The sequence below is a fragment of the Ischnura elegans genome, chromosome X (assembly GCF_921293095.1).
Source record: "Ischnura elegans chromosome X, ioIscEleg1.1, whole genome shotgun sequence".
NCBI classification, from domain to species: domain Eukaryota; kingdom Metazoa; phylum Arthropoda; class Insecta; order Odonata; family Coenagrionidae; genus Ischnura; species Ischnura elegans.
Window position 1 is genome coordinate 100,784,574 of NC_060259.1, and position 16,206 is coordinate 100,800,779.

Here is a 16,206-nt window from a genome sequence, read left to right on the forward strand (position 1 = left end):
ATAAGGTGATCAAGAAAATGAAGCCAAGAAAATAATTTATAAGGCAGAACGATGCTTGCCAGGTCAGCTGGTACATATATACAATGCCAATATTACAGAGATTATAATAGCTCGAGTAGATACTGGAGCTTCAGATAAAACCAGAGGCTGATTATTAAGTGAGTCAACGTAAAATTACATTGCATGATCAAAACATATGCCTTGAACTTGATTACAGAGTTATGGTAAATGCCTAGTCGTTCAATTGATTAGACCACAACAGGCAAGCTAGTAAAACGTAAATCAACCTATGTTGGCAACATATGAATAGCTTCAACGATACAATTATAATGATAATAATAACAAATTTATTCCACGGGCCTAAGCCCTTTTACATTAGCACAAATTGAAATTGCACAAAGTTATCACAATATCAATATACTTCAAATACCAGAAACATAGATATCAATAACATGAAATACATATTAGGAGATAAAATACAACATAGAAGTAGTTACACCAAAAAAACATACATAATATAAACCTGTATAAACATACGAATATCATACCATCATATCATATCATCATATACCAAACATATATATAACTAAATGAGAAAAAAAAGCTCAATAAATTAGAAGTGAGATACATAAAGTTTTATAGATACATTGAAAACAAGACAACACTACAAAACTAAAAAGGGTACTTGAGGAAATACACCGCAAACAGTCCATCAAGAATTTTTTAAAAGAAACTTTTGACATTTGGAAAATATCAGCATTTATACATATGTTATTATAACCTCTCGCTATCCTGAACATAGGCAAAAAATAAATGTAATTGTAACTGCAGTGCGGGAGATAAAACAGATTATGAGTTCTAGAGTGTAAGGCAGGAACTTTAATATTGATTAAACTTAGTAGATCCGGACATATAATTTGGTTATTTAGCAGGCCATACAAAAACAAAAGACCTAATTGTTTTCTTCTATTACATAAGGAGCTGAGATTGAGTAGATTTAACAGTTCAACATATGATCCTCTTTCTCTTTCTAAGTTAAATCTAAAAGCAACCATTCTTAAAAAAATTTTCTGAACCCGCTCAATAGCAGCGTCATATATAAAATAGTATGGATTCCATACTACTGAGCAGTATTCAAGCATAGATCTTACTAAGGTAATATACAGAATACGGTAACTGAAAATACTGTTGAAATCTTTAGTGTCGGCAAATGAAACCAAGAGATTTAAATGCTTTACAAACTATAGTATCGATATGTGTGTCAAACTTAAGTTGAGAGTCAAACAAAATGCCTAGGTCCTGTTTACATCCGACTCTATCTAGTGTACTCCCAGATAAAATGTAGTTCTTTAGGTATGGGATTTTCCCTCGACAAAAGGTAAGTACATTACATTTACTTAAGTTCAGCTTCAATGAATTATTATCACACCAGTCAGCAAGAGAGGTTAAACACCTCTGAAGATCCACAGCATAATTGTCTGAATCAATAGGATGAAAGATCTTCAAGTCATCCGCATAGATTAGATGTTCTATTGGGTTTAGTAAAGCACCAATATCGTTTATGAAAATCAGGAACAGAAGGGGACCCAAATGTGAGCCTTGGGGAACTCCACTAGTAGCAGAGAAAGGAGAAGACACAGTGTTTTGTATTTTAACTACAAATTCTCTCTTAGCCAGATAACTTTTGAACCAGGATAGCAGGTGACCTAATATACCATAGGCTTCAAGTTTTGCTGCCAATATGTTGTGATTAACTTTGTCAAAAGCCTTGGAGAAATCACAGTATATAGTGTCCACTTGGAAATGATCTTGCAATGCAGAGGTGACAAAGTGATGAAATGACAAAAGGTTTGTAGAAGTTGACCTACCACTCCTAAATCCATGCTGCTCATCCATAAGGATATTACCAACTAATGGCTTAAGTCTGTCTACAACCAGACTTTCGAACACTTTAGCGAAAACAGATTGAATGACAATTAAAATGAAACAAATATTAATTTCATGCTTACCCAAAAGCTAGTTTGTGAGCCACTTCCAGGGACTGCCAGTACTCATCCGGCACAAAGGAAGTTTTCACAACGAATACAGACAACAATTTCAAAGTAAGGAAAAAAAGAAAAATTCTCAGTTTCCCCATCTTAGTATTAACTGGCCAACTGTAAAATAAAGAAAATCAAATGAGCAAGGAATATTTATCCTTCGATATTATTAGATCCTTAGATAATATTTATCCTTTAAATTTTAAAGTTAAATTCACGGCTTAGAAGTCACACTGACCCACTAAATAAGTTTTGCATTAAATTGGTAATAGAATTTTTGAAGTAGTGTAACAAACAAATAAATATATTCCACCACCTATATAATTAATTTAAACAGTATGTTTATCTTTTTTCAACCAGAGGATACTTATGTAGGTAAACAAATGTGGGTACAAGTAATGAATTACTGAAAGGAAGGACTTCATCCGCCAGATTCAACAAAAGAATCAAATTTTAAGCAATAAAATTCATAAGTAAAAGCATATGCAAACCAGGAACAAACGAAAAATGTCGCCGAATTAAGGGCTAAATTCAAATTGATAATATTATTCAAATGTAACATGAAAAACATGAGAATCACGAATACAACACAAGAAAAGCTCACGAAGTTTCCTTCAAATAACATCACCAAGTGCACGGCAAACAATAGCGTTACAGCTGAGACAATATAAACAACAAAGTAATACGGCAACAAAACGTAACTCCTAACCTTTATACCAACTGTAAACAACGGCCTCGGCTCACCGGATTAAGAAGCAACCACTATGAAGGTTTTAACGCTAAAAAGACTCTTAGGATATCTCAGCGTGGGGGATTAACCGCCTTCTATTTTTTGTACATGCAAGCTGAAGCACAAAATACCCAGAAAAAAATGTACAACTTAGGCAAACGCCGGGGCCCCTTACGCTGGCGTCCAGCGCTCACACCTCTATTTTAAAAAAATATTTTTGGATCAAGGCATTTCGATATCTCGCTTGAGAGGCATGGTTGGTATCATTATAGTGACAGTTCTCCTTCCTACATTCTTCGGCTCCATTTTCTACTGTCGTAGAGCCGCTCTGACCAGGTTCTCCGCCATTTTCGGTCTCAACGGAGGATTTCCCTTAATTAGATCTCCCCCTGCAGAATTGTTCCTCTTTACACTGGAGTGATCCTTTAGGCAAATATAATATCTAATTTTTTTAAAAAGCAAATAACTTTTAATTCTTCCGCTTCAAAACAAAATCAAATGCATCGTTCCCTGCCGCCCCGGCAGGCATCTATTATTGTGGCGGCGGGCAGCCTATTATGATATTAGCGACTATTTAAATGAATTTATGTAATTTGTATTATTGTATTCACTTTGATTTTTGTGACGAAACCATGCAATGTATATTACCAGTTCGGTGAATAAAAAAATATTATTATTATTACCTGCTCATTCCTCTGTAGCACTACATTTCGAAGGCCTCTATCCTTGCTTTCTCCGCTGTGGTCATTGTCCATGCCTCACGCGTAGGAGCATACTCCAAATGTAAGTTCTTATAAATTGTTTCTTTACTTCCATATTTAAGTTTCCTGCTTTAAGCAGTTCTTTCTTTTGATGGAATGCCCTCTTCGCCTGGGCTATTCTGCTGATAATTTCTTTCTTACTTCTCCCGTCACTATAGTTATCTTGCTTCCCAAATAACCGAATTCGTCCATCTTCTTCCATGATTCGTCCACCTATATCAGTTTTTGCTTCTCTATTTTAATGCTAGTCTTGGCTCTTCTCTTCTGCTGCAAACTAATATCTTTTTGTTTTCTTCGTGCTTATTTTCAGTAGATATTTACTCATTACCCTACCTATATTAACCAGAATATTTTTCAAATCCTCCTGTTTCTGCTATAACAGCTGTCATTGGCAAATCTTAGCATGCTATCCATGGATATTCACTCCGGATGCCTTTTCTTTCATTTCATTAATGGCTTTCTCAATGTAAAAGTAGAAAATTACAGGTGACAATATGCACAGCCTTGTCTCACTCCTTTCCTAATTCTTGCTTCTTCACAGCTGGGCCCTGATTTTATCACTGCTACTTGGTTTTTGTAGGACTGTACTGTGGATGATTCTTCTGTCATTGTAAAGAATCCCAATTTCCTTTAGGATTCCAAGCATCAGTGGCGTAGACAAAATATAAAAACAAAATCATTTTACTTCATACAAGAAAACAAAATATTGAAAAGTCATGAATTTAAAAAATGTATCTTTAACAAATGAAGTTTTTTCGATTATGAAAAGTGTTTAAATTAGTTTAAAACCCATTACTTAGTACCCTGTTTTTCAATAATTTCCCCCCATGGACCCCCCCCGAACGAAATTCCTGGCTACGCCACTGCCAAGCTTATGCTTGGAGCTTGGATTGGAGCACAATATTGTGCTCCAATCCACGTTGTCAAATGCCTTCTCTAAGTCCACGAACGCAACAAACGTTGGCATGTTCTTTTTCATTCTCTTCTCTATTAGCAGTCTAAGGGCCGATATTGCTTCCGTTGTGCCTTTGTTTTTTTCCGAATCCAAATTGGTCCTCATCCAAATTCTTGTGCTCTTTGCTCTATTCCTCTATAGATGACCCTTCACCAATATTTTTCATCCACATTTCTATAGCCTTCCGTGCTTTATGACATATTTCATTCCTTATTCTCTTGTAACAATTCTGTACTTCCTATTTTTGCAGCCTAGTATTTTCTTCTTTCTTCAATGAGATCTAATACTTTCCGAGTGGTCCATGATTTTTTCATAACAACTCTCTTTTTACCAAGAGCTTCCGCAGCTGCTGCCAGTAGACCACTTCTAATGGTTTTCCAACTTTCTTCCACTGGTTTATTGGTCAAGTCCTCCCCTATTCTCTTTTCTACAGCTTCTTTAAAAGCCAGTTGATGCTGAATCTCCTTCAAATTTTCAACCTGCTGTATGTTTTTCACAGCTTTCTTCAATTGTTTGAGTTTATGGTGGCATTTCATCATAACTAAGTTATGGTCACTATCGATATCTGCCCCTGGATAACTTTTGCAGTCCTTCACCTGGTTCCTGAATCTTTGTTTCACTAGAATGTAGTTGATTTGGAATCTTCTAACGTCTCCTGGCATCTTCCATGTGTATCTTCTTCGCAGAGGATTTTTGAATAAAGTGTTAGCAACCGCACTAGCCTGTGCTCAGTGCAGAATTCAAGTAGCCTTTCTCCTCTTTCATTTCGGTTACCTAACCAATATTTCCCAGTTATTATTCCGTCTTGGCCGTTGCCAACGATGCCGTTCCAGTCACCTAAAATAATAAGATTTGCTTCCCCTCTTACCTGCTTGATAACTTCCGGGGAATGATATCCATGACAAATTACATGATCTATGTGAGCCAAGTAAGCATGTGGATCTAAAGTTTATAGAGCCCTTGTTAGTTTGGAGGCAGCATTTTAGTATGGAGCAATCAGATCAGATCAGAATTACAGGTGCTGAAAGGCATAAATTTTTCATGAATTGATGAGAAAAAATTCTCCTGGACAGAAAATAGAACCTTTCCGTAATCTAGGTTCCTCATTTTCAATGGATATTGTACCGATGCTCATGGTACTACATGTTATGCCCATCCCAGATAGTGATGCATGGGAGAAACGATTTCCATGAATCCACAACCGGATGAGAGCCTCAAACCTACCCTAAAGCCAGGCCTGACGGTGATGAGTAATTATTTTCATTCTGCCGCATGAAAGGCAGTGATATTCATTCAAATTGCCCATAGAAATTGTACCAAAGGTTATGTTAGACCCTCTCAGTCGACATCCATGGTGTTAATGCGAGGGAGAAAGGACTTCCATGAAGCCACAACTGGTCGAGAGCCTAGAACCTGAGATAAAGCTGTGCATGGCGGTGATTGGACATATATTTCTATTGATGCATAGTGAAGTCAGTACGTGAGCTTGCCGCACGCCTCCAAATACATACAGCTTCTAAATCAAGCATGACCTGTTTCTTTCTTGAAGACCTAACTAGTTTCGGGTCTTTGAGAGAAAGATGCAGTTAAGCACTGTATTTAGAGGACCAGTCCTCGCCCTTTTTGAAGGTAGTGAAGTTGCCAGGGGCAAAAGAAAAGGCCTTCATAATACTTACCAGAGCTCAAGATGGACCACAGTTTTCCCAACAGCTTTGGGAATGGAAGTCAAATGGAGGAAAATATTGCTTTAAGTAATGGTGAGAGCAGCGTTCATTTCATGGAGGAAGCCATGTGATGGAGAAGAAGTTTACAGAGTTGTAGCCTGAAGAGGTGTGCCAGATAGGCATAAAAATCTGTCACTATCAGACCAGAAGAAAGGAATATGTTACTGCTGTGGGATAGGGGAATGTTGGAGCACGATGCTGATGTTTACATTGTCTGATGTTTTTCCTACAATGGAAACATGTGTGTAACATAAATCCCTTCTTGCTCTGAATGAGAAAGATCAGAATTACAGGTCATATCAAATTGTAGATGATTTTCTGACAAATTAAGCAATTATATAACAGTAATTATGGATGGTTAGACCAAATAGCCAAGATAAATAATTTCATTGCAAAAATTTTTTTAATATACACACATAGATCAACTATTGGGTGCTTGTAAAATCAGCTGCTATTGGCTTATGAAACTTTGAAGAGTTATTTACATGCACACTAAGCTGTTGCTCATTGTAGGATGACTTAGAGGAGAATTGTCTGAGGAAATGTAACAACTCTTCAATGCCCGTACAATATATTTCAAAATCAGAGGTAAAGCTAACTAGTACAACCAAGTAGTCCATTGCACAACAAAATGTGAAAATAACATTGTGGAGCCTCATAGGATGGCATTTTCAAATTTTAAACCCTATAATCACTGATTAAATTAGAAAGTTGTGGTTTCACTTTTACAAAACAATGGCAAATGAAAGACATAAAGTGTGTTCCAAGATACCGGCCCAAATAGTTTCCATCAGAATTGAAAAACCTAACCAGAACAGACTGCAAAATATTGCTGACACTTTGAAAACTTTGAATTCTATTCTTCAACAGCTGAAGCCTGGGCTGCAGCAATTCCACTGACACATATTTATGCTATTTTCTCTTAGGCTTAGAATCCTGTAGCTAATACCCATGCCACAATTTTCGGCTTCTATTTTATCGATACTGCTGCTTCATCCAGCTTATAAATGAAATAGCCACTACACTGTGAGCATTCTACGTGGGTTCAGTTCCTGTACATGTGATCCATATTATTATTGCATACATCACCAGGCTTCGCAATGATAAGGAGAAATTAACAAGCAAAACAGATCTATAAAGCCCTTCAGAATTAATCATTAGTGCATGTTACAAAGATCAAAGCCCAGTTATGACCCTGCTTTCTTAGGAAATCTGATTCCTTTAACAATCCCAACTAAAGATCATATTCATTGCAGTACATCTACCGATGGGATTCTTCACAAGAATCCTTTCTTACTTCTCTCTCACTATAAATGGTCAATTCTATACTTCCATTCATCTTTTACCCACCTACAGGTTAACAAAACATCCCAACCAACTAAAAACAACCTCCAGCCAGTTTTAAAAAATTGACGTTAATCATGGATACCTAAGTAATTAAGGTTGAAGATCCACATCTAAATAAAATGGAGAAAAAATGAAGGCAGGTAGACAGTAATTTGCATTGGGAGGTATGCAGGTTGGCATATTGTTATCAATTCACATGCATCAGAGAACCATACACTTCAAGAAGGGAACCAATTGTTTTATTTGAATAATGCTGTAAGTTAAATTCACCATTCAATATCGGCAGAAATTATGAAATGTCAATATTTTGACAAATGGAGCTACAGAGGATAGATGCCCCTGTGCTAGTGTTCCCCTCAGATGACCGTTGGGCAGTCACCACAAAGGAATTACAGTAGACTCTCATTAATACTAACAACGTTATTACGAAGTTCTCGTTTTTACGAAGCATATCGTTGGTCCCGACGAAAATGGCTTGTGGAATTACATCGTTAAATCTTGGAGATTGTGCACGTAACCCCAGACATAGGGAACTCCAATCGTCGGTCACAAGCTGGTTCAGGGAAAGACTCCTCAAACAAGAAATCAGCACACAAGAAACAATTGTAAAAAAAATTGACGAGTTATTTTCAATCAATATCTTTTTGAAGTAGAAGTATTTAAAATAAGAATTATTACAGAAAACAGCGATGACAACTAATGATCTCATACGAAACATAACAAACTAAGTACAAGCTGTATAATTTTGCTAAAATCACCCATGTCAGTCACGGCATCCGTCTACCACAAGCGCCCGAGCAAAAAGAGGCCTTGCGTACCCCGCGACGTGTCAGAGTGGAGGGGAGGGATTTTGCCAAGGAGTGGAGGGGTAAAAAGGGCGATGTTCAATCAGCTGTGAATCTGCCCCAAAAAGCGCCCCTGTTGACTGGCAGCTCCGCCAAGCATCAGTCATCCCAGCCGGGGTAGGAGGGGGGAACAGCGTGCAGGCCGGAATTTTTCCCTCAATCTTATGGGAGAGAGTTTTGATAGGACTATGGTAATACTTCTCACTCCAAACTGCATACTTGTGCCTCAGCACCCATTTCCCCTTGATTGCCAAGGAGTAGGTATTCCTCCGCTATACTACCTATTTACGACTTGCTCTCCAGGTATGGCTGGTTCGGAGGCTGAATTTCGGAGGCAGAGTTTCAGAGACAAGAGTCTCCGAGCCTTTGAGTCGAAGGGCCTTTGCACGAAAAACCTTAGCGCGAAAAGTCCTTAGCGGGAGAAGTTCTGCGGATAAGTTCGGAGGAATTTCTGGGGGGGGTACCGGAAATTTGGGAGGGGTACACTAAAAAATGCCACAGCCTATCCAAGCTATAGGAAAAGAAACGTTATTATGAAAATTTCGTTTTTACGAAATTACGAACCTCAGTCCCGGTGGTTACAAAATGAACTTTATTACGAAGTTCTACGCATAAGCTATGGCATTTAGATGGATATTCACTACGCTAAGTTTTAATAATCACGCCACGTTTAAGTTATCCTCGTGTACTGTGACCAAGAGCGTCATTTATGGTTTTCATTTATTACCATACACGCAACGTCATATAAATAGCTTTATTCCTGGGGAATCATGGTGACAGACCCATTACAGCTCGTAAATTTGATGTACAGTTAGTTCTCTTCCTACGCACATTCGATTTACGAACTTTCAGAGATGCCAGCATTCAAAAATTTCAAATTTGGCTCCTTTTGATTTGGCCGTTGCTACGCGGTGCGGCGTAGAGGAATTCGTACTCTGGGCATAATCTGAACAAAGTATCATTGAATCCGGTGTGAAGTTAGGAACTGTTCAGCGTCTCGCCCGTTGTTCCTTGCCGCGGAGAGCGATTTTTTTTCGGTTTCGGCTGCGTTGCGCGCCCAGCTAGATCAGTTCGCCACAATCGCGAGTTAGCGCACAATTTTTATGAAGTGTTCCATTCTGCAGGATAACCGTGCTCCTCTATGCCTTGCGTACATTCCGGTCAGCGAGAGTTGGCCGATGACGGCACAATAGGTGGTGTGGATAACCCTGCGCCAGCACGGTTTGTAGCCAATCGCTGTCCCCCAAAGGCACCTCACACCATCGCCCAGTCATACAACGTTGTCAAATGCATAAAGAGCAGCGAAATAAGCCTGATCCACTGAAACTTACCCTTCTTCGAATTCCCAAAACAAGCGATTCTTCCACTGGGTCCTTCACGCTCGACGTCCTTTCCGTCTCCTTTCTTCACGGAGCCCTTTGTAGGCGTTTCACTTTCTTACCTGGGAACGCTGCCCCAACCTAGGCCATTCTTCCTGTCATCGGACAACTCTCGGCGGCCGTACCGTAGGTTTATCAACTTAGGAACAAGGTCTTGGAACGCATCTAGTTCGTAAATCGGATTCAATGTTCTCGGGAAGATATCAACCCTCGATTACGTCATGCCGCATGCCGAAACTGAAACGAATTTTCCTGTTTATATATATTTGTGCGTAACTTAATTGCTTTTATCACATGCGGTTTTTTCCGACGATTCGTAAAAGAAACGTTCATACGAATTTCTTTATTACGAACCTCCGATTTTTCGGTCCCATGAACTTCGTAATAACGAGGGTCTACTGTAATTTCACAGGGTATTGAAGCTCTCAAAACCACCTTCTTGCTTTATGTCTCGAAAAATGTACAGATGTAGTCCAAAGCTTTAAGGCAAAAGGTATTAATGACAAAAAATGAACTATTTATTTCTGCTGAAGAGAGTCCGGAGTTAAAATGTCCTCACTTCTATGCCAGAAGTCATTGCTAATGGCCATTCCCCAAAAACATATAGTGAATGTGTCTAACTATACCAGCATAAATATAATTTATAGACGTGAAAAAAATGAGAATGTATATGGAAGTAAAACTCGTTTATTTCAATCTTCCAAATGACAAGGTTTGACACAGGCCCAATAATTTAATGCACAAGTAGTCTTTTCTGAAATGGTACATTGAAATGCCATGAAAAACTAATTAGTAACAAATAAATCACACTAAGTGTACTAAAATTAGGGTATTCCTCAAAGAAAAAGGAATAAAATTGCATTCTAACACACATACTTCATTTCATAATGCATAATACAGCAGCCCAGCCAGCACATTATAAGTCATTGAGATAGGGTGAAAGGAAAAAAGAAGTAAGGAGCTTACAAGTAAGCAGGTTGGCATTTTCTTCTGGGTTTCTTACGGCCAAGCCAACAAATATCCAGAGTAATGACAAATTGGAGGCCTAACTTTCAGCGCTTCCCTAGATGTTATTATTCCATCGTTTTAGTGTATTCATCAAGGCATTTACGTAAAAGAAAAATCTTTCCATTCTGGCACTTCTAAATTATGAGGAGATATAACACCTAGATAGGGCAAAGTAAGAGAGTTATCTGTTTCTAATGGTTTTCTTTCGGAAAGAAATTGATAAGTAGCTTATCGTAAGCTAAGGGGATTATATAAGGCAAGGATAAGATATTAGGGAAGAATAGTTAAGGAATGCCATCAAGTATCCTCAGGTAACGTAAGTCGCTTCTTTTGGAGCGCCAAAGGCGGCTGAACAGCGTGCTACACTGCTCATCCCGACATGAATTTAAAGCTTACCAGTGAAATTCAGCGGGTCTTTATAAGAGCTTAACAACTGATAACAGATTTTCCCTTAAATATAAAAAAATTAACAACTGCAATCGACTGGCTGGTGAAGATACAAAGCATAATACAGGTACTTTATCCTTGTGGTGGAAAGAAAAAATAAAACCAGGGAGAACCAAACTTGTGACCTACACTTACGCAGTTTTACATGCTAACCATTGCACTACGGAAACCGATGAGTACAGAGGTGCAGTTACCACTTTAAAATCCAATTACATAGAAAAACTTAGCTGGTGCATGCATGAAAAAACTGAAATTATTCAAGGTCTACAGAATCTCACATTTATGAATTCAATTTGCTTCATACACAGCATCTAACTTTTTCTAGACAATTACTTACTTCTTTTCTGACATGGTGGTAGTGGTTAGCATGCACAGCAGGTGATCCTTTGATTTCAAGTCCAATTGATTCTCCTTGTAGTTATTTTTTTTCTTTCCATCATGAGGAAAAAGTATGTATATGTATTTTTTTAATAATAAAACGTTATTGTACTTTTCCACACAATTTAATTAATACGACCGGTTTCGTCGCAGAGGCGACATCATTAGGTACAGAATCTGTTATAATAACAGTTATTTTGATCTGATTCTGTACCTGATGATGTCGCCTCTGCGACGAAACCGGTCGTATTAATTAAATCGTGTGGAAAAGTACAATAACGTTTTATTATTAAGAATGGATTTTCACAAAGTAAAGCCAGAAACAATCAAGTTTATGTATATGTATGTATTACGCTTCACATCTTTGCGGGCAATATGTATGTATTAGAGATTCCTTCCGGCATTTTTATTTTCTATGTTGCTGTTCTCGTGAAATTATATGTTTTTCTTATGACAGTCATTTCGCCATCATTTCATAAATATGAATGATTTTGAAATTATGGCCGTATGATGTTATTTCTTCTTATGCTATAGAAGCACCAAGAATGGAAAAACTATTCTTATACGTAAATCCCTTAATGAATACTCTAAAACAATCGAATAAAAACAACATCAACGGAAGTGCTGAAAATCTGGCATCCATTTTGTCATTACTATGGATGTCTGTTGGCCTGGCCATAAGAAACCCATAACAAGTTTACTTTATAAGCGCCTTCCTTATTTCTTCCTTCCATCTTATCTCAATGACTTGTAATGTGCTAGCTGGGCATCATACAGCCATAATTTGAAAATCATTCACATTTATGAAATGATGGCAAAACCATGGTTGCAAGAAAGAAACATGTTTTCACACGAAAAGCTACGTAGATTATAAAAATGCCGGGAAGAAAACTCTAACATCAATAATTTATTCATCAGGTCAACAAAAAAAAATTAAAATTCATGAGTGTTATATTGTGTGGACCTTGAATGAATTCAATTTGCTTCATGCACAGCATCTAACTTTTTCTAGACAATTACATACTTCTTTTCTGACATGGTGGTGTAGTGGTTAGCATGCACAGCAGGTGATCCTTTGATTTCAAGTCCAATTGATTCTCCTTGTAGTTATTTTTTTTCTTTCCATCATGAGGAAAAAGTATGTATATGTATGTATTACGCTTCGCATCTTTGCTGGCAAACTACTTAAGGTTCTTACATTTTATTTTCTATTTAGACGAATATCTGTTGTTCCGCTCTTATAAAGACTCGCTGAATTTCACCAGTAGGCTTTAAAATCATAGTGGGCAAAGCTCTTAGCAGCGTAGCATGGTAGTACGCTGCTCTGCCACCTTTGGTGCTCATCCATCAGAAGCATCTTATGTTCATTACGATTTTTGATGGCATTCCTTACCTATTCTTCCCTAAAATTTTATCCTTGCCTTAAACAAGTCTGTTAGCTTACAATAAGCTACTGATTATGCTTTCCCTTAAGAAAACCATAAAGGCCTGGTTACACGATACATAAACACGTACGGGTTAAAGTCTAAATTTATGAATGCGAGAATGAACGCCAAAATGCACCGTGTAACCACCCTACTTGTGTGAATGCATGCACAGAAAATAGAACCTGTTCTAATTTGGTTCATGCATTCTTACATGTTCCGGTCCAGTCCATCAAAATCATTCATGCAAATGTACATTAACTTGTACATGCTAATGTACCGTGTAATCAGGCCTTAAGAAACAGATAACTCTATTACTTTGAGCTTATCTGGGAGAAATGTCACTCCAACAATTTCACCTTCCAACTTATATCAAACGAAGATTCCAATAATGCATTAAGACTCTTTGAAAGGTAACAGGCTAAACATAACTACGAATTATGCCATGATATCTTATTAGTACCAATAAAGGGCTACAAAATTCGGCAAAAATAATTATCTAAATATATACAATCACACTAAAATAAAATTTTATAAATTAAGATAATATATAAATACTTCTATACAATAATTATATAAACATCTAACCACCTATAATTGAAACAAAGTTGTATTTTAATGTGTAAGTTACTGGATTGATAAGAAATTGACGATTCATGCATATTTTGCCAGAAACATCTTAAAAAGAATATAAGATCAATCCTTTTTACTGAGTACTCCCATAAGTTTCTACATATCCCTTTGTCCCAGATTTCATGAAAATATTTCTGTATTCTAAAATAAACATTTCTGAGTAAACTAATAAATCAATAATAAAAAAAGATACCCTCCCATAGAATTTCTGTGATAGGGGCTGTTTCGGACTCCCCTGTAGCAGGAACTGCATTAATGCCACTACAACAGAGATTTGAGTCATTTTCATTAGATATGAAGATGGTGAGCAACTTCACCTCCAAAATGTCAGCAGCGACACAATTACTGACTTGATGGAAGATCTCAATAGTCATTACTGTAACCATATATCAGTCATCACAGTGAATGAAAATATTAGCAAAATTTCATTATTTCATGGCTACATCGATCATGGATTACAAAATGATAAATAACAATAACCCAATAATATAATTAAAGCTACAATGAAAACAGCAATACAAAAAGTTAACATGTAAATACTTGCATACAATAATTACACTACACGATAAATACGACAATAACTGAGATTCACGTATATAAAAATACATTTCATTGATACATACATAACAAAAAAAAAGCAAACATGATTCCAATTTTTCCAGAGAGTTCCTGAAAGGTGAGAAACTATGTTATTGATACTTTCAAGCACTATATAAAACATAACCCAGCCCTATGAAATCATCACTTTTTAAGTGGCTAAAATAAATAGAACTTTTGATCAATTCAATTCTTGATATGATCTCTTGTGAAACATGATAGGAAGTTCATTAGAACGTAACGCAAACAATGAATTTGAACAAACAATTCCAAAAAAATCATCATAGCAGAGAAAATATTGTTTTTATCTCCCTGTGCTTACTTTTGTTTGCATTGAATATAAATGAAACCTTTTCATGGGCATCTGAGCGTGAAATGTCACCCCTTAAGCCGAGCAATTGAGTGAGCTGGTCAGGGGTCACATCCGGATATTTATCAACGAGCCCATGAAGATCCAACGATAAGATTTCTGGGTCTTCACTCTTCAACACCTCTGCAAGATTTCTAATTATATCAAAAGGAGAGTCATAATTAGCCACATTTGGTGCCACACGAATGAATAACCCCTTTATTTGCTCTGCCTCTTTTATAATTTTTAACCCAGCTTCTTTTCTATCTTCATAACTTTTGAAGGTAACTTTCTTTTGCAGCATCGCAGAAATGTATTTCTTGGCAACCAAGTTTTGTGCCTCAGTGATGACATGGTCAAAATTACGTGTTGTCAGGTGAACATAATCTTGAAAGTAGTCCTCCAGGGTGACACAGATGGTGTCCACAGGGTGGCTACTGGTCATCCATTTCTGAGTGATGAGGTTTTGAAAATGCAGCTCCAGGTCCAGAAATGCTTCCTCCAGCAGAAAGAATGCAACTTCATCCCTCAAATTCTGGAAGAGCACAAGCAGATCATGAAATGTATTCCTTCCATTACAAGGTAGAAGATTTTTTAAAAATTCATCTTAGCTGAAGTATTGATAGCAAAGGAGACAGGTTGGCAAAGAAAAGGTAGATGGAAAGATGAAAGGAGGGATGGTTCTCATAAATAAGAAAATGCTTAAATTAATGATCAAAAGTAATCAAAGTAGCCCACAGGAAAGAGAAATATGAGTCAATAGACTTCAGATGACTCGAGGAGATCCGTACATGTCTGAATATAGTCCCCCCTTTTTTTCCAAAAATGCCTGTGGTAAAAGTAAAGGGGGGGACTATATGCAAACGCATTTTTTTTTACTTTTCCCAAAACTGAAGCCTCAAAATTAGGGGGGGGGGGGACTATATTCAGAGGGGGACTATACTTGGAGAAATACGGTAATAAGCATGATAAACAATAGCAGGCCTGATGTCAAGTACGCAATAAGCACAAGTAAAATAATGTGATGCATTAATCCATGTTAATGCACACTCAAAACAAAATACACAAAGCAGATCAATAAGAAGAAATAAGTAATATGAGAGAAAAAAAAGAGCTGAAGGCAAACTTGATTACATTCATTCAGCATATAACCCTTCATTGCAACAATGACCTACCTAAAAATTTGCATTGAGGATAACTTAGATCTGCCCTATCCCTGTGTGTTCAAAGTTTCCCCATCCAAGTAACTATCAACCAACAAAAGTAATATGTACACCTAAAAACAGTCTTGCAGCCATTATTTGATAACCTTTTAGCAGAAGGAATGATGGTACTGAGCAGACATACCGGTGCTCTCATGTGCCAGATATAATTTCAGAAAGAAATTCTTCAAATTAGGCAATGTCAATAAGTTCACAATTTTTAACAGTCCTATCTGTTACCAAGCTTTGGAAATCAATTCACATAATATATTTTTCCAAATTGATAAGTGATGAACAAAAACAAATCAGGGCTAAGCAATTGAAAAATTTATTCTGGGGAAAGCCAGATGATATTTATTTAAATATCTATGGGTATAAATAGCCTATT

The 16,206-nt window shown here is 37.1% G+C and overlaps 2 protein-coding genes across 5 annotated transcripts in view; both read right to left on the bottom strand.

Annotated features, from left to right (window-relative positions):
* The window catches only part of LOC124170599 (GPI mannosyltransferase 3), a 39,688-nt gene extending 36,712 nt beyond the window's left edge, over positions 1–2,976 (bottom strand). The window contains exons 1-2 of one of the 2 annotated variants that reach the window (XM_046549423.1): positions 2,784–2,976; positions 2,010–2,156 (exon numbers count right to left, since the gene is read on the bottom strand). In XM_046549423.1, the coding sequence (XP_046405379.1) occupies positions 2,010–2,137 (128 nt within the window). In that variant the 5' untranslated portion in view covers positions 2,138–2,156; positions 2,784–2,976. Of the gene's footprint in view, positions 1–2,009; positions 2,157–2,748 lie in introns of both variants that reach the window. The other variant, XM_046549422.1, reaches the window with a different exon arrangement.
* A 9,140-nt stretch (positions 2,977–12,116) lies between these two features.
* LOC124171902 (exocyst complex component 3) overlaps positions 12,117–16,206 on the bottom strand; it is a 32,944-nt gene continuing 28,854 nt past the window's right edge. For all 3 annotated transcript variants that reach the window (XM_046551300.1, XM_046551299.1, XM_046551301.1), the window contains exon 12: positions 12,117–15,151. In XM_046551300.1, the coding sequence (XP_046407256.1) occupies positions 14,549–15,151 (603 nt within the window). In that variant the 3' untranslated portion in view covers positions 12,117–14,548. The remainder of the gene's footprint in view (positions 15,152–16,206) is intronic.